Here is a 23,579-nt window from a genome sequence, read left to right as displayed (position 1 = left end):
CTTCTCTTTTCATTTTTTTTTTTTTTTTTTTTCTTTTCTGCAAACTCTCAGCAGCGATAATACGCCATATCCCAACCAGAACTTAGCTTCATCAGCACCTTCTCTTGTTGGGTAATTTGTTGCATCATGGTTTGCCATATCTTTTATTTAGTAATCTTATTTGAATTAGAAAATTATTAGAAATATAGTAAAACAATACAACGTAATGACAGATTACTGTTCACTCAGACATCCCACCTACCACACCCCATACATACCTCATACATCCTCCATATACTTCCCCCCAAAAAACTCAGACACTTCTAGGTCCTCTCCTCCTCCTTACAAAAACAAAGAGGTATACGGAAGTCAGACAACACTCTTCTCCCAAATCTGTTTCATAACAACCCAACAAGTAGCATTAGACCTTTCAGTCACATCATCTTCTCCTATCCAAACTCTATTATTTAGAAATGCTGTAATATCCTTTTTCCATTCTCCAAGGGAGAGTGGTTCTGGATTTTTCCATTTTTTAATAATAAGCTTTCTAGCTAAGCTTACCCCCAAATCTACCAATAGTTTTTGCTCAGGACCACCTTCTGCTTCTCTTGTATCTTTAATCCCAAAAATTGCCCAGTTTACATCTAATGTAACCCCAGGGATTAAGTACCCGGAACAAAATTCCTCCACCCCTTTCCAGAAGCCCACCACCACAGGGCAGCTCCACATCATATGCAAGAAGGTACCTGAATCCCGTCCGCAGTTCCAGCAGGTTTCATCGACAGCTAAGCCGTATCTGAACATACGAACTGGCGACAGGTACCATCTGGCTATTAATTTATATTGGGCAAGCTGAATATAGGTGTCCGATATACTCCAGATTTTTTTAAAAACTCTAGCCCATAATTCTCCATTCATTTTAATTCCTTCACATTTTTCCCAACTGTCACAGTATCGTGGGAGGACCCCATGGAGGGTGGCATCCAGCACTTTATAAATGTTTGAGAGAGTCCTTGGTGGCCTTTGTTTTAATAGGAACCATCTTTCAAAATTGTTTACTTTGTTGCTAACACCCTCCTTTCTCTCCAAATTCTTCCAGTAACTCTTTAGTTGTACAGCAACGAAATAATCAATTTTATGGGAATCAAGTAAGGGAGAGATGGCTAGTTCACTATTACCTACCAAGTCTATAAGTCTCATATCCATAGGAAGATGATTAGCCTTACACCAAGCCTTGTCTTTAGTTGGTCCAAAATCTGGATTATTTACAATTGATATCAGTGGGGATATTCCATCAAAATGTCGCCATCTCTCAATTACTTTAGCTAGAATTGATACCGTAGGTTGAATAAGGGGATGGGAAGGAACCAACAGAGCAGCTCGTATCTGAGCTGGAATCCAGGAAAGGAGAAGGTCTCGGCGGAGGCAGCTTCCCTCCATTCTTACCCATAATCTATTGTCCTCATTTATTCTCCAATCCAGCACACGAGCTAGATGAATACTAGTATAATATCTGTAGATGTCTGGAACTGCCATACCCCCGAGATCCTTACCCCTTGAAGTAATAGAGAATGCTATCCTACGCCGTGACCTTGCCCATATAAAATTTTGGAACATCTTGTTCCATTCTTGAAACCATTTGCTGGGTAGGGACAGGGGCAGACACTGTAACAGGAACAGTAATCTAGGCAATATCTTCATCTTTACAATTGCTATTCTACCAATAACATTAAAAAAAGGGAGATCCCAGGTTCTCAATGCTTCCCTACATACTACTACTATGTCCCCATAATTGGCTCTATATAAATCTCTTGATTCAGCGCAAATTCTTACACCCAAATATTTGATTGAGTGACTGTCCCAACAAAAATTTATACTGTCCTGAATAGCTTTCTTGGTTCCAGGGGAGCAACCCAAATCAAGAATTATAGATTTTTGTTCATTAATTTTAAAATTAGTAGCCATCCCAAACTGAGTGAACCATTTCATGCAGTGTTTCATAGAGACCCGTGGATTGGTCAAAGTGAGGAGTATATCATCAGCGTAAGCTATCAATTTTATTTCCTCCCCTTCATTTACTATCCCCTCTATAAAGGGATCCCCTTGGATAGCTCTGATTAGGGGCTCTAGACTCAAATTGAACAGCACTGGAGAGAGAGGGCATCCTTGCCGAACTCCATTAGTTAATCTAAAGCTCTCCGATAGACAGCCATTTATCTTGACTCTTGCTGATTGATTGGAGTACAAATTTATTATTCTGTCAACAAAACAGGGACCCAGGCCAATCCTCTTAAGAACATCAAATATAAAACCCCTAGATGCCCTATCAAAGGCTTTTTCTGCATCGATAGTGGCTAATATTGCTTCTTTATTACTCAATTTACAACCATTCACCACATTAATAGCCGTATAGATGTTGTCTTTAACATGTCTTTGTTTTCGAAAGCCAGCCTGTTGATTCCCCAGAACCAGGTCCGTTATTTCACCCAGTCTTGCAGCTAAGATCCTGGAATATATTTTGACATCACAATTCCCTTCTCTTTTCATAGCTAGGGTTATACTGGGGGCAGCCATTAGCAATTCCTCCATTGCCAGACACCATCTACTCCACCAGTTTGCCGGAAAAATGCCGGCAATTTGAAAGGAAGGGAGGGGTTCCTCCAATAAATATAAAATATTTTATATTTGTCATCATGCAGCTGAAAAAAGGCTGCTATTTATTATTATAATTTAGAAAATAGATTTTATTTCTGAAATCTTGTATTTTTAATTTGGGTCCACTTTAACCAGATGTGGCTGTTCCCTCTCTTCACTGGTTTGATGTGTTCTTGAAGCTCCTCCTTTATACCAGATTATAATCCCTCCTGAGCAGTGGCCCTGCTTGATATGTTTGTGTTTCTGGGCTGCAACAGTGAATTCCCAATAACCAATGGGTACTGATGACGAGTGTCCTCTGTCTGGGTCCATGTCTCTAGGAGGATCTGTATGTCCACCTTTCTTAGTCTTCAAAGTCTGGGTCATTTATTTTGGTTCCAAAAGCTGAAGCATTCAAACCTTGAATATTACAGCTGCTAAATTATGAGGGGTTTCATGTTGTGTTTGTTTTTATTTATCTTGTAATGAGCTGTTTATAGGGCAGTCAGTTTTCCACAGTCCTTCAGCATATTGTGTGTGGCGAGGAGCAGTTTCCTTAGTTCTTCTGCCATGTCAATGCTCTGTGGTGTCATCTCTGTTGTAGGTCTTGTGGTGGGTGGGTTCATCCTTTGTTGCCATCTATTGGGATTCACATTTTGGTTTACGGAGTGATTTATGTGGTGCCTTTTTGGGGTAGTCTGGCTTTTATTGGCTGGTACTGCAACTGTCTACGGTCTGGATGCCAGAGGCCTGTTAAAGCAGTAGGATCAGCCATACTATGCCAGGGAAAACACACACACAGACACAGACACAGACACAGACACAGACACATACACATACACATACACATACACATACACATACACATACACATACACATACACACATACACACACACATACACACACACATACACACACACATACACACACACATACACACATATACACATATACATACACACATATACACATATACATACACACATATACACATATACATACACACATATACACATATACATACACACACACATACACACATACATACACACATACATACACACACACATACACACATACATACACACATACACACACATACACACACACATACACACATATACACATATACATACACACACACATACACACATACACACATATACACATATACATACACACATATACACATATACATACACACACACACATACACACACACACACACACACACACACATACACACATACACACACACACACACACACACACATACACACATACACACATACACACATACACACATACACACATACACACATACACACATACACACATACACACATACACACATACACACATACACACATACACACATACACACATACACACATACACACATACACACATACACACATACACACATACACACATATACACATATACATACACACACACACATACACACATATACATACATACATACACACACACACACACACACACACACACACACACACACACACACACACACACACATATATACACACACACACACACACACACACACACACACACACACACACACACACACACACACACACACACACACACACACACACACACACACACACACACACACACACACACACACACACACACACACACACACACACTGTACAGACCAAAAGTTTGGACACGCCTTCTCATTCAAAGAGTCACCTTTTGCTTTGATTACTGCTTTGCCCACTCTTGGCATTCTCTTGATGAGCTTCAGAGGTAGTCACCTGAAATGGTCGTCCAACAGTCTTGAAGGAGTTCCCAGAGAGGCTTAGCACTTGTTGGCCCTTTTGCCTTCACCTTTGGTCTGAATAACCAAAAAGTGTGAAACAACAGTCTTGAAATGACAATATTTATTTTGAAACTGTCAAAGCTGATGTTTTTTTTATGTTACAGAAAAAACAAGCAAGGACTTTTACCTAGCCTGGAAGATTTGCTTTTCTACACAATTGCAGAAGGTCAAGAAAAAATACCAGTGCATAAATTTATTACTGTAAGTGCACCTTACATTTTAATACTCTTTTGCAATTTTATTTACATTTTATGTTTTAATCAGAACAAACAGTGTTCTCCCCAGACATTTTTTACCAGCCAAGTGGCATGTAAAAGTAGCCGGGTGGCATGAAAAAGTAGCCTGATGGGGCGAGATGAGAGAGTGCTTCTCTCCACAATTCTGCTTACAGCATAGGAGGAGGTGAGCAGATAACAGCCGGGTGGTCACCAAAACTAGCCGAGTGGGGCACCCAGCTAAAAGGGCCTGGTGAGAACACTGCAAACATGAATGCCAGAGTTACTTAATACATAGAAATAGCTTTTATTGTACTTTTCCCTGATATCTGTTGTGCAGTCATGCCTTTCTTACAAGAATTAGAGATCCATTGTTCACTACTCATAAAAATACTGCTGTATTAGACTGGTCCACGTTTGTTCCCTACATTTTTTTTTTTGAACCTTATACTTACTGATGACAAGGTTCTGGATTCTTGATATCAGCAGGTCTTGTGTAACTACACTATAGGCTGGCCAGGTCAAGATAATCAGCATCACAGAAGAGCAAAAGAGGATTGACTGGATTCTGTGGAAAAGGGTGGCTTGCTGCCAGTAATCCAGCAAACAGATGCGTAAGTACACCTGAAGTGATTAAAAATTAGATACTTGCCTTAATAGTTGGAAGCCTCTGGATCGTCCCTAGGCTTTTGTGATCCTCATTGAGTACACCATTCCAGTACAGGGTCCGTCTTCATCTTCTGGCTATGGATAAGTGCATCTGGATTGGTTGTGGGAATAAGGTCCATGCATCCCCAGTAGAAAGAAACTGTTAACACTTTATTTCTTTGCACGAAGGCTTCAGTCTAAGGCCATGTTTACACTTAAAAGGAACCTGAACTGAGTAAAATTATTTAAAATAAACACAAGGTAACTTCAAATGAACACGGTGGCAGCACGGTGGCGTAGTGGTTAGCTCTCTCTCGCCTTGCAGCACTGGGTCCCTGGTTCGAATCCCAGCCAGGGCACGATCTGCAAAGAGTTTGTATGTTCTCTCCGTGTCTGCGTGGGTTTCCTCCGGGAACTCCGGTTTCCTCCCACATTCCAAAAACATACGGATAAGTTAATTGGCTCCCCCTAAAAAAAAAAAAAAAATTGGCCCTAGACTACAGTACTTACACTACATAATATAGACATATGGCAATTGTAGGGATTAGATTGTGAGCTCCTTTGAGGGACAGTTGGTGACAAGGCAAAATATATACACACATACACACACACACACACACACACACACACACACACACACACACACACACACACACACACACACACACACACACACTGTACAGCGCTGCGTAATATGTCGGCGCTATATAAATACTAAATAATAATAATATTTGAACATAACATAGTTACCTTGCCATCAGTTCCTCTCAGAAGCTCACCATTTTCTTCTGACAATAATCCTTTCCCATTCTGACAACATTTTGTCAGAAATGAAATATATCAGTTGCTGTCAGTTATAACTGAGAGGACAACTGATGTGCCAGGTAGTCTCCATGTTTCCCTATGTTTCCCTATGGCTCAAGTGGGCAATGTTACAGTTTAACAGTGTGCTGATCAGAAAGCTGTTATGGGGTCATGGCCATTTTCAAAATGGAGGTTGCAGAATTCCCTTGATCACAGTGGACAAACAGGACATGGGAGAGGAGAAAGTGATTGAGGAGTAGACTACACGGGAGGTAAGTATGACTTGTGTATGTTTATTTTTCAGGTTTTCTTTAATCAGTTGGTATACATTTTTTTTTTCTTCATAGCAGTGCATTGTGAAAGAGATTTTCAGTTAAAACACGTTAAGTGTGAAAGGTGCCATAGGAAAACATGGGACTTACTTTGAAAATCAGTTGGCCTTTCAGTTGTAACTGAGAGACTGAGAGAAACGGATTAAGTGTAAACGGGGCCTGATGGGCATGCACTGACATTACAAGTCATTACAAGTGCATACCCAGCCCGGTTGCACTTGTCCATAGCTTGTGTGGCCGTAAGAAACCTCTGTAACTCGTGCTGAATTGTGTAGGTATTGAGGGACTTTAATCTGGATTGGTGCGCCATAGGTGGATGCAGGAGACCTCTAGACCATCTGGTGGCTTCCCACTTCTAAGATCAATTTCTAAGTTTTTTTTTTTTTTGTTTTTCATTTCAGGTGTACTTTAAAGTGAAAATAAATTCTTGCTAAAAATGTCATATAAATGTGTCAGTGCTATACAATTTTTTTTTTCTTCTTAATGTACCATATATACTCGCATATAAGCCGAATTTTTGGAACAAAAATTGTCCTAAAAGTGGGGGGGTCGGCTTATATGTGAGTCATGTATGTAGTGACCCCCACCCGAGTGAAGCACCAACTGCAATGTAAAATAAAAAGCTACGCAATAATGGCCGCGTGATCTCCCCAGTCATGTGCTCACGGTTTAGTGCTGCACGTTCAATCAGATGGCTGTTATCCCCCCAGCGTGCTGCCAGCTTTGATGTGTCCGGTGCGTCTTTCTAAATTTGTCCACCATATCGCGCTCACGTGCCTCACGTGTTGACACATTACTGACAATCCTAGTCACTCTCGAAAGTTGACTAAATGGAATACTCTCCTTGGTGCCCACGGGGTGGAAGCTGCCATAGTGAAGTACTGAATTACAATCAGTTTTCTTCACATGCAGATCCGTCTCCACCCCTGTGTCACCAATGGAGACCCAAAAGTCCAAGAATGGAACCTTATTAGCGTCAGAATGAGTCGTGAGACGCACGTGTCCACAAAAACCGTGGAGTTGAGACACGAACTCCTGCAAGCTGCTCAGTGGCCCCCTCTATACGGAAAATATGTCATCTATAAAACGCCACCAGCACAAAGCGTGCTGGTGGAATAATCTGTTGGTGTACACAAAGGCTTCTTCATAAAGTCCCATATATAAATTTTGCGTAGGAGGGGGCCACATTCGAGCCCATCGCAGTGCCGCACTTTTGTATGTAATAAGCCCCTGAAAAAGAAAAGTAATTAAACTTCAAAACAATCTCAAGAAGAGAAATAACAAACTTGCGCTTTACCGTAGTCAGATCTGTGCAGGTCATCAAATACCAATCTACAGCCTCTACACCTCCATCATGAGGGATGGAGGTGTAGTCTTTCCACATCCATTGTAACCAACAGCACCTCTCCCCCAATCTCCAATCCCTTGAGTTTTTCAAGGAACATAGATCAGTGATGAGCAAATCCGATCCGGATGCTACTCGGATAGTAGCTATCCGGATTTCTCCCAGTAATGCACTGCGGCCTGGGCGGGGGATTTAATCCTTACCTATCATGACGTCTTCTTCGTCCGTCCCTCGGCGCCTCCCACGATGTGCTCCACTCCGGCGTCACGTGACTAAAAAACACTTCCTCCTTCCGGGTTGAAGGAGGAAGTGTGTAGTCACGTGACGCCGGAGTGGAACGCATCGTGGGAGTCGCCGAAGGACGGACGAAGAAGACGTCATGATGGGGAAGGATTAAACCCCCCGCCCAGGCCGCAATGCATTACTGGGAGAAATCCGGATAGCTACTATCCGAGTAGCATCCGGATCGGATTTGCTCATCACTGACATAGATGTATCACGTAGATACGAAGGCAATGCCTGCACCAAGGGCTGGAGCAGGCTATCTATAAATTTAGCAATGAGGACAAAGATTGAACCTACCCCTGCTACTATGGGTCTCCCAGGAGGACTATCCAGACGCTTATGAATTTTGGGTAATATATATAAATAGGGGGTACTCGGATGTTCCTCCCTCAGATATTTAAATAAACCCATATCAATAACACCAGATTCTAATGCAGTATTTAAGATCACATCAATTTTGGCTTGGATCATCAATACAGGGTCATAACCAATGGGTTCATAGACCTCAGTGTCCGCCAATTGGCGATACACCTCAGCCTCATACATCACTGTATCCATGACCACCACCACTACCTTTGTACGCAGGACGGATGGTAATAGCAGTAATTCTCTGTAAACTGCCCACCGCTTTCCGCTGGACATGAGGCAAGTTACACTGGACCCTATAAGACCCATGTTGAAAATCTTTCTCAAGTTTCAAAAGATCCTCCTGGACTTAAGTGATGTAAGCATCGATTATAGGATGACTAGGTGGAATAAAGTCACTACGATTCCTGAGTCCCAAGGTTTTAAGCTCAAAACGGCCATCAACCGGTGCAGTTCTACTGGGAAACTGTCGTAGCGAGGAAAAGAAGTACTTCAATTTAAGTGACCTGAAAAATCGGTACAGTTCCTGATCGAAAAAGTTAGGAAAATAAGTGGGGCAATAAGTAAGGCCTAATTCCAGAACCTCTGTCTCCTCCTGTGTAAGGGGACATAAGGAGATGTCAACAACTAAAGTGTCTCTTATTTCCTGGGTCTCAGCACTCTGGGGCTCACAGGTTGTCTGCCTTTCCCAGCGCCTCCTGCACCTGCGCCCTCCTCTCCTGACTCTCCTATGGATCCCCCATTTGGGGATGGATCTCTAGAGCCAAAACAGGAGGCATCAGAGGCCTGATCTCCGCCCTGGCCTGGACCGGGGACTCTTGGTTTCCGATCTTTGGGGGGCTTACCCCATCTTGGTGTAGGGCGTCTAGACGTTGGTTGTTTCTGCCAAGCATACACGTACCCAGAAGTGTAATCTGCCAAGTCCCGTGCAAATTTGCCTCTCTTCTCACTCTGGACAGCTTTAATGAAATCCTCCATCTTTTTATTCACGTCCTCCAGATAGTGTGCAAACTCATCTGGGGCCAGATTACTTCTGACCTGAGCCGTTAGGAGATCAATCTTGGAGTCCAAGAGTGGTAGTGTGTGTGTGTGTGTGTGTGTGTGTGTGTGTGTGTGTGTGTGTGTGTGTATTGTAATGATCAAATATCTGGATTATGCTGATAAGGTTATGATTCTTATAACAGGCCACACAGAAAGTAGAATATCAAGGTACATTGCTCTGACTCTTTAACGATTACTCCTTGATGATGTCCAAACAAATGCGTTGGGTTAATAAGGCCTGCTTGCAATGCAATGGCGGTTTTCTCTACTACATTCCGCAATTTTTAAACTGACAGTTGAACAAAAGGTCACACGTGCATTCTGCTCTTGTAAAGATGCGGAGGCATTTCTTGAACAAGATTCTGGAAATGGTCAGGGTTACCTGGCCGCTTTACCAGATCTTGCCTCAGACGCTGTATGACAGTGGTCCTCAAACTAAGGCCCGCAGGCCGAATGCGGCCCCCTGAGGCTTTTTTACCGCCCCCCCCCCACACACACACACAAAATGTATTACTTATAGATGTGGTCTGCTGCATCTTTAAATATTGCTGGCCCGCATATAGAATAGCAGTTCTGGCACCACCCTTCCCAATGGAAGCCTGAAAGCAGTCATTTGCTGGCTTCTTGGTTACTGGGTGAAGGGGATGACTTGTAGCAAGCATAATCACATATATTTTGGTCAGTGCTGTGCAGGAATGTTATGGTTTCCTTGCAAAGGGGAAATGGAAATGTTTCTACAGAGATTGTGTGTGTGCAGGGGGGAAATTGTGCTGCAGGCTTTGGCAGACCATGGCTCACATATGACTTGCTAAGTTAGGGTAAAGATATCTGCATTGTGTTGGTGGCATAATAGCTGCACATGCTGTGTTGGAGGGCATACTCCCTGCACAAGCTGTGTTGGAGGGCATACTACCTGCACAAACTGTGTTGGGAGGGGTACTATCTGCACATACTGTTTTGGGGGATACTATCTGCACATACTGTTTTGGGGGATACTATCTGCACATGCCGTATTGGTGGCAAAATAACTGCTTTTGCTGAGATGGGGGGGCATACTATCTGCACATGCTGTGTTGAGGGCATAACCTCTGCTCTGGTTAAATGGGAGACATGAGAGCTGCCCATGTTAATAGGCGCTGTCCACAATATCTAGGCTCAACATTATGGTTTTCTACATCATTTCTTGTGTAGTTTGGGGGACCCCTGCTGTATAATGTCACTTTGATCACTATCAGTCAGTATTGATGTTATGGCTACTGCAAGAATTATTAACCTCCCTGGTGGTATCCCTGAGAAGAAAAATAAGCCCAGAGCGGTAATCCAGAGCTCAGCTAAGGGTAAGGAAATTCCTGCTTTGTGGAGTGTTTTGGAGTCCTGCACACGATCGGCACTGCGCAGCGGGACTCAAGCTTCTCTTTCCAGCTGTCTGCTTTCTCTCACGGCCGCCGGGATTCCCATGTCCCCTCTTTTCTTCTGGGGTCCTGGCGGCCAATCAGAAGTGGAGCGGGGGCCCGGGGCTGGCTCAAAATTTTAAAGTGGACCTGACCTTTTGCACAGGGCAGAAGGAAAACCTAGAGAAAGGCACCCTGTATGTATATCGAGAGTTTAGCCTTTCTGATCTCCCCCATCTGGAACCTGATCTACACAGGAGAGAAGGACACATTGAGAAATGCATCCTGTATGTATGAAAAGAGTTTAGCCTGTCTGTTCTACCCATCTGGACCCCGATCTGCTGCACAGGACAGAAATAAAAACCGAGAGAAATGCTGCCTGCACGTATTTAGAGGTTTTAGCCTGTCTAATTCCTCCTAATTTTGTCTCTAATCTCAAGTTGCAATTTGATCTCTTCTCTGTCACCTGACTGCCATGGCAGAGATGGCAGATAAGATCATTTGAAAGCACAGGATGTTAACAATATAGCCACTTGGTTCCCTACTTCTTCTGAACGAAGTGCTTCTGCTCATCTGCCTTACTCTCCATGCTCACCACCCAACGGGTCCTGCGACGTCCCCTTGACGACGGTCAACCTGGTGGCGGGTATGCGCGACGTCACGCGACATTAAAGGTTGGGAGCGAACGAGACTTCGAGCGACAACGGTACTTTGCGCGGGAGTCACCGGTTTTCTTAGCGATCCGATCTGCCATGACGGTCGTTATTGCGGCGCAACGTTCGCGTGAACGTGCTCCTATATCCATGTTGCGATATTGCGGAAACGACCGGTGCTAAAAAATTATGCGTCGTCTGCAAAATCGCGACGTGGGTACATAGCTTTGCTGTTACCAGTTTTTGCCTGGATTTTGACTACTCTCTGCCTGGTGCCTAAGACTAATGGCTAAGGGAAAAAAGTCCTGAAAGGAATCACGCTTCTACTGCTCCGATTGTGATGTTGCCCTCTGTGCCATTCCTTGTTTCAAAATATACCTTACACAGGAGGTGTATAGTCTGGTGGCTTATTTGAACAGTTTCACTATTTTTTTTAAAGTTTATTAATGAATTTAATTACTTCAATTTTGTTTTCTAGTCTTTTTATTATACGCGGGATTTCTACAAAATCTTTATTCTGACATATTTTGGTGAGTTATGAGTTAAAGAGAACCCGAAGTGTGGTTCTAACAATGCAATCTACATCCGCCCCTGCGCTCTGTAATCGGCCATAAATCACAGCCGCGCTGTGCCGGCTGTGTTTACATCTGTAGTGTCAGTCTGCCGCTCCTCCCGCCTCCTGCAGAGCTCCGGTCCCCGCCGCGTCCCTTTCCTCGCCGCTGATTGGAGGGAAGGGACGCGGGCGGGGACCGCCGCTGATTGGAGGGAAGGGACGCAGGCGGGGACCGGAGCTCTGCAGGAGGTGGGGGAAGCGACAGACTGACACTACAGATGTAAACACAGCCCGCTGTGACAAGCTGCGTGTCGGCAGCGCGGCTGTAATTTCAGGGGCATAGCAGAGCGCAGGGGGGGGGGGGGGCTTAGGGGGGATTGTAATGGCAACAGAGGCTGGGCTGTATAGGCAGACCCAGCCTCTGTACGTGGAATGCATTGTTAGAACCGCACCTCGGGTTCTCTTTAAGAATTATAAAATTCTAGAAAAAATTAGACCCATAAATTCAGACAAATACATTGTCACGGAGGTTAATAACCATCATAGTTAAGGCAAGTGGATGAAACTATCTTTTTGTCCATGCTCCTTTCTGAGATGGAGATTTCTTTCTCTTCCAAAAGGAGGAAAAGTCATTGTTATAGGAGAAAGTTCAAGTGGCTCAGTCTGCAAAGTTTATCGCAGTTTTACATCTTCACATTTTTGATTTCTCATGTTTATCATATATTGCTAGATGGGAAAAATGCATGGACAGCATTGAACGTTTTAGGGAGCTACTGTGGGTTTATGATGGAAACAGATTCAGCGTTGGGGTATTAGTTTCTATGCATCTATGCCATATTCTATTTTTCAACTGTGTGGTGCACAGTTGTGCTACTTTTATACTTTATATTATAGGGGGAGCTGTCTCGTGCCCATCTCCAACTTGACGCAGTTATGCCTTTATGTATTTGAACTTGGAACATTCAGAGTCTGCAAGCTGCAGGCAAAAGGTCCATTGTGCATCGTCATTTAAAAAATAAAGAAGGGTGGATGTAGTATTGCTACAAGAGACTTATTTATCTGGAGACCAATTTAAATATTTCAAGAAAAGCTGGGTAGGAATTGTTTACGGTTTCCAGCTTCAGGGAGGAATACCCAATACATCTATATTCAATAGCGCCTCCGCATTCTGCCCATATCCAAGATGGTAGCTCCGGTAGCGTCTGCCCATAGATGACGCTCTTCCGCCCTGGAAATATCACCTAATACTGTAGTATTGAGTGGGTGGAGCGGCCGAGCGAGAGGTATGACTACATCCGCCTCAGCCACGCCCCCTTTTTCCTCCGATCCCTTCCTCCCTTCATTGGCCGGCAAATCTTGGACTATATCAGAGAGTTTGCAGCGCCCGCTCGGTACAGAGGCGCTATATCTTTCCAGGGGGTACTCGTGCTTGATATGCTTAACCAACAATAACAAATTTAGGGTTTTAGAAAATGATACATCTTATTTAAACACCAAATTAGTATTTCAGCTAATTAAAAGCAATAGTAAATGCTTGTAAATTGTTTAGAACCAATTATCATGTACTACAATTAAATATATATTTGTCAAGGGATACTCGTGATAATGTTTACTATGCTAGGGGGTACTTGGTGAATACAGGTTTTTAAAACGGGTACATATCAATAAAATGTTGAGAAACACTGTTCTAGATGACATAGAGATAGCGGTGAGATAACTTTATGGAGATAGTGGGAAGATAATCTTAAGAGTATATGAAAACATTACTTAAGCGTACATGGACATGGAGATATGTCATGGGTATGAAGATATTGTGTGTGTGTGTGTGTGTATGTATGTATGTATGTATGTATATGTATATGTATATATGTATATATATATATATATATATATATATATATATATATATATATATATATATATATATATATATATATATATATATATATATATATATATATATATATATATATATATATATATATATATATATATATATATATATATATATATATATATATATATATATATATATATATATATATATATATATATATATATATATATATATATATATATATATATATATATATACATATACATATACATATACATATATATATATATATATATATATATATATATATATATATATATATATATATATATATATATATATATATATATATATATATATATATATATACATATATATATATATACTTATATATATATATATATATACTTATATATATATATACTTATATATATATATATATATATATACTTATATATATATATATATACTTATATATATATATATATACTTATATATATATATATATATATATATATATATATGTATTCTTGCCTGAGGAAGCGGGCTTGAGATCTGTAAAACACATTGCATATTGTTGGAGTATGAATAAAAGTTTTTTTCTTCTTTTGACTAAATACAATAGTTGTGTTTTTTCCTGGGGAAGCAAGTCCACCCTTGCCCTCCATCTTATGTTGTTTTTAACTTTGATTATATTTTATCCTGTTGGCGCCTCTATTCTTTCATAAAATATTGTTATCCACCTGGTGGATGGGTGTGACCACCCCCCTTTTTTTCCTCCTACGGATTGCGGCTTCTTAAAGGGGAACTTCAGCCTAAACAAACATACTGTCATTAAGTTACATTAGTTATGTTAATTACAATAGATCGGTAATATAATCTCTTACCCACCCTGTTTTAAAAGAACAGGCAAATGTTTGTGATTCATGGGGGCTGCCATCTTTGGCAGCCATCTTTTTGGTTGTAAGGAGGTGACAGGGAGCATAAGACACAATTCCAACTATCCTGTGCCCTGATAACCTCTCCCAGCTGCATGCGCTAGGCTTCAAATGTCAAATTCAAAATGTAAAAAAACAAAAATTGCACCAAAACAGCAGAACGAGAACAACAACATCAGAAATCCCATCATGCTTTGCACAGTATAAGGGGAAAACTGCCCGGGCAGTTTTCTTCTGTGCAGCTAAAAATGAGGCTTGCATAAGAGAAACAAAGTTCTGATGCTGTGAAACTGTTAAAGAAACACCAGACCTTTTCAGTGCTGCTGAGTCGATTTTAAGTCTGGAGGTTCACTTTAACCTGAGTGGGGACAGGTTTAAATTCCTCCCAAGCGCATTTAGTGGTTGCCTCACCTTGGCAACCCACACTTGTGAGTATACATTTACTACTGCTATTGTTATGCTCATTGTTATCGATGCTGATGGGTGACCGTTGGCTTCGAAACAGGTTCTTGCGTGGCCGACCGGCAATATGAGTGCACGCATCTCACAAAGCTCCTGCTTTGATCCTGCACAAATTGATCCTGTCTTATCCACTAAACCCTCGGACCTGCTTTTTCTTTAGCCCAGGGTGGAGGAGAAGCCCTCTGCAATCCCCGGGGACTTGTTGGGGTTTCCGTGATGTCTGTAATGATGCAAAGGAACGGGGAAGACAAAGGACCTGCAGACAGGCCAAGGCAGCAAGATGGCGCCGACTCCCTCCAGACTCTCTCCCAGAGGTATGAGGTGCAGTCTGTTGACGTAGCCTCCCGCCTTGAGCGATCTACTAGTAGGCATGATAAAGCATTAGCTCTAACAGAGGGGCAGAAGACTGATTAGGGTGAGGCAGATATGGATGGGTCTGTTGCTGAGGCAGAGTGGAAAACAAGCAAAGGAGTCGGACGTATCTGCGGTGGCACCCAAACCCGAGGCTGATAAGGCTGGAAGGCCACACAGACAGAAAAAGCTATCTCTTAGTGAAATTCTGGCAGCATTACAGACCATTGTATCCATGACCCAGCAGACTGGCGGCATCAGAGAGGAGTTGGGCATGTTGCGGCAAGACATGTCTAATATCAGAGGCAGGATCTCAGCCCTGGAAACGAGTTAGTGAGACAAAATATACAGTGGGATCTGTCACTAAAGACCAAAGTGGACCCAAATTAAAAGTACAAAATTTCAGAAATAAAATCTATTTTCTAAATTATAATAATAGCAGCCTTTTTTCAGCTGCATGATGACAAATATAAAATATTTTACATTTATTGGAGGAACCCCTCCCTTCCTTTCATATTGCCGGGATTTTTCCGGCACACTGGTGGAGGAGATAAAAAAACAAAAGCAAAACACAGGCTGCTACTGATGTCACAGGGGAGGTGATCTCAGCTTGTGAGATTTCACATAGACGATGACCCTGTGAGTGAGGGTAGCTGATGACAAACACACCCATGATCTAAAACCAGCTACTAATCTCAGAAGTAATGGCTGCCACTTGTATAACCCTAGTTATATAGTTACATAGTTATTTTGGTTGAAAAAAGACATGCGTCCATCGAGTTCAACCAGTACAAAGTACAACTCCAGCCCGTCCCCCACATACCCCTGTTGATCCAGAGGAAGGCGAAAAAACCCCCACAAGGCATGGTCCAATTAGCCCCAAAAGGGAAAAATTCCTTCTTGACTCCAGATGGCAATCAGATAAAATCCCTGGATCAACATCATTAGGCATAACCTAGTAATTGTAGCCATGGATGTCTTTCAACGCAAGGAAAGCATCTAAGCCCCCTTTAAATGCAGGTATAGAGTTTGCCATAACGACTTCCTGTGGCAATGCATTCCACATCTTAATCACTCTTACTGTAAAGAACCCTTTCCTAAATAAATGGCTAAAACGTTTTTCCTCCATGCGCAGATCATGTCCTCTAGTCCTTTGAGAAGGCCTAGGGACAAAAAGCTCATCCGCCAAGCTATTATATTGCCCTCTGATGTATTTATACATGTTAATTAGATCTCCTCTAAGGCGTCTTTTCTCTAGACTAAATAAACCCAGTTTATCTAACCTTTCCTGGTAAGCGAGACCTTCCATCCCACGTATCAATTTTGTAGCTCGTCTCTGCACCTGCTCTAAAACTGCAATATCTTTTTTGTAATGTGGTGCCCAGAACTGAATTCCATATTCCAGATGTGGCCTTACTAGAGAGTTCAACAGGGGCAATATTATGCTAGCATCTTGAGTTTTTATTTCCCTTTTAATGCATCCCAAAATTTTGTTCGCTTTAGCTGCAGCGGCTTGGCATTGAGTACGATTATTTAACTTGTTGTCGATGAGTACTCCTAAGTCCTTCTCCAAGTTTGATGTCCCCAACTGTATCCCATTTATTTTGTATTGTGCTAGACCATTGGTACGTCCAAAATGCATGACTTTACATTTGTCAACATTGAACTTCATCTGCCATGTATGTGCCCATATAACCATCCTATCCAGATCCTGTTGCAATATGACACTATCTTCCTGAGAGTTGATGATTCTGCACAATTTTGTATCATCTGCAAAAATAGCAACATTGCTCACTACTGCATCTACTAGGTCATTAATAAATAAATTGAAGAGCACTGGACCCAGTACAGACTCCTGTGGGACCCCACTGCTAACTGTCTCCCATTTTGAGTACGATCCATTGACCAAAACTCTTTGTTTTCTGTCCATTAGCCAGTTCTCTATCCATGTACACAAACTCTTCCCCAGTCCTTGCATCCTCAACTTTTGCACCAGACTTCTGTGGGGAACAGTGTCGAAGGCCTTTGCAAAGTCCAAGTATATCACATCTACAGCATTCCCAATATCCATATTAGCATTCACTACCTCATAAAAGCTGAGCATGTTAGTCAAACAGGACCTGTCTTTAGTAAACCTATGTTGATGCTGAGAAATAAGATTATTTTCTACTATGAAGTCATGTGTATAGTATCTCTTAGTAACCCCTCAAATAGTTTGCATACAACTGATGTTAAGCTTACAGGTCTATAATTTCCTGGATCAGATTTTTTGCCCTTCTTAAATAATGGGAAAACGTGAGCTGTACGCCAATCCACTGGGACTCTGCCAGTTGCAAGAGAGTCACAAAAGATAAGATAAAGGGACTTAGCTATAACTGAACTTAATTCTCTTAGGACCCGAGGATGCATGCCATCCGGGCCAGGTGCCTTGTCTATTTTTAATTTATTTAGTCTTGCCTTTACTTCTTCCTGCGTTAAGTATTTAATATTACAGTTAGAAGATTGAGACTCTTCTGCCTCTGTAATTTGCCACAGTGCTGTTTCCTTTGTGAAGACAGAAGCAAAGAAAGCATTTAATAACTCTGCCTTACCTTGGTCATCCACCATTGAGTTCCCACCCTCATCCTTTAGGAGTCCTATACAGTCAACCTTTCTTTTTTTAGAGTTGATGTACTTGTAAAACTTTTTTGGGTTAGATTTGATATCCCTAGCGATTTGATTTTCAGCTTTGATCTTTGCCAGCCTAATTTCTTTTTTACAATTTTTATTGCACTCCTTATAATTGCTTAGTGCAGCCTCGGTCCCCTCCTGTTTTAGGACCTTATAGGCATTCCTTTTCCTCTTCATTTTATCCCTAACCTTTCTATTCATCCATAGAGGCCTTTTTTTATTCCTAGACATTTTGTTTCCATATGGGATATACATACTACAATATTGATTGAGAATAAGTTTAAAAGCTTGCCATTTCCCTTCAGTGTCCTCCCCTTGTAGTACATTATCCCAGTTCACCAAACTTAGTGCCTGCCTAATTTGATTGAACTTTGCTTTTCTAAAATTCATAGTTTTAGTGGTCCCGCTGCCCCGTGGCCTATCAGTCACCAGATCAAACGTTATCATGTTGTGATCACTATTTCCCAAATGTTCTTGAACCTGCACATTTGATACATTATCTGGTCTATTAGAAATGATCAGATCCAGTAACGCATTCCCCCTAGTTGGTTCCGTTACCATTTGAGTCAAGTAATTGTCCTGTAGTGCTGCCAGAAATCTGCTGCTTTTACCAGAACGGGTAGCCTCAATACCCCAGTCAATGTCTGGAAAGTTGAAGTCGCCCATAATTATGACCTCATTTATTTGCAGCTTTTTTAATCTGCTGTAGTAATCGCAGTTCTGCAGCTTCATTAATAAGAGGTGGTCTGTAGCATACCCCAATAAGCAATTGGCAACTTTTATTTCCACCATGAATATTTACCCAAACGGACTCCACATCTTCGCAATCTTCCTCCATCTCATCGTTGAGGACAGCTGTAAAAGAATTCTTAACAAAGAGACAAACCCCTCCACCCTTTTCCCTGTTCTATCCCTCATAAACACATTGTATCCTTTTAAATTAGCTATCCAGTCATGGCTTTCATCCATCCATGTCTCGGTTATTCCCACAATGTCATAGCCTTTGTCATTCAGAATGAACTCTAGTTCGTCTATTTTATTTGCAAGGCTCCGAGCATTGGTTACCATGCACTTTATATTTTTACCACCACATTTACCCATTTTGTTTACACGAAATGGGCTACTTGAAGTTTTACCAACCTCCTTAATCTTTACACTGTCCCCACCCCCCTCTTCACCCCCCATCATGTTAGGCTCCCACTGTCTTTTTATGAAAAGAGAAGGGTGAAAGGCATGCACTGAAATGCTCATAGGCTTGAAGGAGTGTTTATTTATCTTTGTATGTGTCAGAGTGGTGCAACTAAATATTTTGAATTAAAAAAATGCTTGGTTTGGGTCCGCTTTACACATGTCATCGGCCCTGCTATTTCCAACACTGACAAGGCGGATCCTACTACTTTTATTGAAAACTGGCTGATCTGTTTGGTCGGGATTGTTTTTCCAAGTTGTACACCATTGAACGGGCAACTATGTCCGCTCACCCATCCTCCCTCCCCCCCCCCCTTCCCCCCCCACAGTCTGGCGCTGCCCCTAGACGTATCCTGGCTAAACTGATGCATTATCGGGACCGAGAGGCTATACTGAAGCAAGCAAGGCTTAAAGGGGAACTGAAGTAAGAGGTATATGGAGGCTGCCATGTTTATTTCCTTTTTAAGCAATACTAGTTGCCTGGCAGCCCTGCTGATCCTCTACCTCTAATACTATTAGCCATAGCCCCTGAACAAGCATGCAGCAGATCAGGTGTTTCAGACTTTAAAGTCAGATCTGACAAGACTAGCTGCATGCTTGTTTCTGGTGTTATTCAGATACTACTGCAGAAAAATAGACCAGCAGGGCTGCCAGGCAACTGGTATTGATTAAAAGGAAATAAATATGGCAGCCTCCATATACCTCTTACTTCCGTTCCCCTTTAAAGGAAAATGCATGGGGATCTTAAAAGTTTGTTCTATCCTATTCTTTCTACCAAAGTGCAAAAGCAGAGAGCCAAGTTTGTTGATATCAAAAAGCAATAGCAAAAATTGCAACTTCAATATGCTATAATCTCTCCTGCTAAGGTGAAAGTAATTTCTAATAATGAGGCTCACTTCTTTCTTTCACCACATGAAGTGATGCAATGGTTGGATTTAAACGAACAACACCTTAAAGCTAAATCACCAGATGATGATTAATTGCCTACCACTAAGTTTGGTACTACACCATGGTCCTATTTGCTGTATGGAACTTTGAGAGGGATCCTGACATTTATACTACTGTTGCTATCCGCTTTGGCTGCTCTTTACTTTCCCTAGTCTGGGGAACAGTTATGCAATATGATTATACTTTTACACTTCAATTTGGTTAATGTATTGTACTCTCCCCCTGCTCATTCTGTTGCGGATTGACACAGGATGGCTCATTTGGATGTGTTTTACAACTTATTTGTGCCTTGGAAATAATAATGCTGCAAATTGTATTTTATGGGTTGCTTTTTTTTTTTTTTTTTTGCGTGTGCCCACGCAGTGTCACTGTACCTGTTCGGTGCCTCTGTGTGTGTGTGTGTGACAGGTGCACATTTGTAATACCCATCACTGCATATACCTACCTGTTGTTCAGTGCACCCACCAACCTACGTGAGCACACGCAGTTTCACTGCACCTGTACACGGTACCCGTGTGTGTGACAGTTGCAAATGTGTAATACCAGTCATTGCATAATTGTTCACAGTACCTGTGTGACCGCATGCTGTGTAATATACCACTCTGTGCATACCTGTTAACTGCACCTGTGTGACAGCTGCACATTGTATTGTAATACCAGTCACTGCATACCTTTCACTTCATCCCCCCGATATGGACAAAACAGGTAGAGGCAGGGGCAGACCCAGAGGCAGGCCACCTGGCAGGTCTTTTCAAGGTCGTGCTGACGCGATTTCGTGCGGCCCTGGACCAAAGTATAGTGCTCAGAAGGAGGCACGTCCCATCAACTCCCAAGATTGTCAGGACGTGGTTGACTATTTAACACAGAACACCTCCTCTTCCGCAGCCACCAGTGCTACTACAAGCACCACATCCGGTGCATTTGACACTTCGCAGGGATTATTTGGTGGGGAACTAACTGATTCACAGCCATTATTGTTAAAACAAGATGAAGGCGCTAAGCAAGTTACACCACCTCATATGTCTGAGTTAGGCGACACTATGAACGTAACATGTGAGGAGGAGGATGATGAAGTTCCTGCTGTTGGTGCAGTTTATGAGGTGTCTGAGTCAAGCGAAGCTGGGGAGGATGATGATGATGATGATGATGATGATACGGATGCCACGTTGGTTCCTAAAACACACGATGACCAAGGTGACAGGTCAGAGAGGAGTAAGAGGAGACGAGTTGCTGAAAGAAGCAGGGGGAGCTCATCATCAAACAGCTGGTGGCAGTGTCCGGCACCATGTATCGCCACCTATGGAAAGCCAGCAAACATGCCCTTCAACTTCAGCTGCTGAGGCCACCATAGTGCCCACACCCCAGGGGGGCTCAGCAGTTTGGAAATTTTTTTGTGTCTGCCTTAGATCAGAGCAATGCCATCTGTTCTCTCTGCCACCAAAAATTGAGCCATGGAAAGGCCAACAGCCGCACATGAAGAAAAGGCACAAACTGCAATGGGAAGAGCACCAGAGGAAAAGCAGCACACAAAAGAAAAGCCACCCTCCTTCTCCTCTTCTTCCTCCTTCAGGTGCATCATCTTCAGCCTCTTTCTCCCTTGCACCTTCACAATCACAGTCACCCTTCTCCACTCCGCCTCTCACCTTGAGCGGTTCATGCTCTTCTGCCCACAGCAGCAGCCAGGTGTCCGTGAGGGCAATCTTTGAATGGAAGAAGCCAATGTCTGCCTGTCACCCCCTTGCCCGGTGTCTGACAGCTGGTTTGGCGGAACTGTTAGCTCGCTAGCTGTTACCATACCAGCTGGTGGACTTTGAGGCCTTCCGAAAATTTGTGGCCATTGGGACACCGCAGTGGAAGATACCAGGCCGCAATTATTTCTCCAAAAAAGGCGATACCCAAACTGTACCATGATGTTGAAAGGCAAGTGGTGTCATCTCTGGCACACAACGTTGGGTCAAGGATCCATCTGACCACGGATGCCTGGTCTGCCAAGCACGGTCAGGGCAGGTACATTACTTACACAGCCCATTGGGTCAACCTGGTGACCGCTGGCAAGCAGGGAGTACGTGGCTGTGCAGCGGACCTAGTGACACCTCCACGGCTTGCAGGCAGGCCTGCTGCCTTCTCCTCTCCTCCTGCTGCATCCTCTTCGCTGTCATCCTCCTCCTCCTCCTTGGCTGAGTGGCAGTTCAACTCTACTGGTGCTGCGATCTCCTCTCCAGCTACACAGCCCCAGCTACCCAGGGCCTATGCTGCATGCCAGGTACGTCGGTGTCACGCCATCTTAGACATGTCTTGCTTCAAAGCCGAGAGTCACACTGGAGCAGCTCTCCTGGCTGTACTTAACAGGTGGATCAGTGGCTGACCCCACACCAACTGGAGATCAGCAACGTGGTGTGTGACAATGGTAGCAATCTCATTTCGGCTTTGAATTTAGGAAAGTTGACACATGTACTCTGCATGGCACATGTGCTGAATCTCATCATTCAGAGATTTGTGTCGAAGTACCCAGGTTTACAGGACGTCCTAAAGCAGTCCAGATAGGTGTGTGGACATTTCAGGTGGTCTTACACGGCCATGGCATGCTTTTCCGATATTCAGCAGAGAAACAACTTGCCGGTGAGACGCTTGATTTGCGATAGCCCAACTCGCTGGAATTCGACCCTCCTGATGTTCGACCGCTTGCTACAACAGGAGTAAGCCGTCAAACAGTATCTCTACAACTACAGTCAAAGAACGCAGTCTGGGGAGATGGGGATGTTCTGGCCGAAGTACTGGACACTCCTACAAAATGCCTGCAGGCTCTTGCAGCCATTTGAGGAGGGGACAAACCTTGAGTCGCAATGAAGGCGCCATCAGCGACTTGATCCCATATGCTTTCTTCCTGGAGCGTGCCGTGTGTAGAGTGGTGGATCAAGCTGTGGAGGAGCGTGAACAGGAGGAAGAGTTGTGGGATCATTTCTCAGCAGAACCAGATGTTTCCTCAACACCTGCGGCAGCACAGAGGGGGGAGGAGGAGGAGTCGTATGGGGAAGAGGAGTCAGATGATGAGGAAGGTGTTGTTTTGGAGGAAGAGGAGGCGGAA

The 23,579-nt window shown here is 42.9% G+C and overlaps 1 protein-coding gene across 2 annotated transcripts in view; it reads left to right on the top strand.

Moving 5' to 3' along the window:
* Window positions 1–23,579, top strand: part of GLS (glutaminase) — a 752,941-nt gene that overhangs the window by 7,524 nt on the left and 721,838 nt on the right. For both annotated transcript variants that reach the window (XM_068244915.1, XM_068244916.1), the window contains exon 2: window positions 4,572–4,668. In XM_068244915.1, coding sequence (XP_068101016.1) covers window positions 4,572–4,668 — 97 coding nt within the window. The remainder of the gene's footprint in view (window positions 1–4,571; window positions 4,669–23,579) is intronic.

Source organism: Hyperolius riggenbachi, chromosome 7, assembly GCF_040937935.1.
Source record: "Hyperolius riggenbachi isolate aHypRig1 chromosome 7, aHypRig1.pri, whole genome shotgun sequence".
Classification (NCBI taxonomy): Eukaryota; Metazoa; Chordata; class Amphibia; order Anura; family Hyperoliidae; genus Hyperolius; species Hyperolius riggenbachi.
The sequence above is the reverse complement of the archived record's forward strand: the minus strand, read 5'-3'. Positions and strand labels throughout refer to the sequence as shown.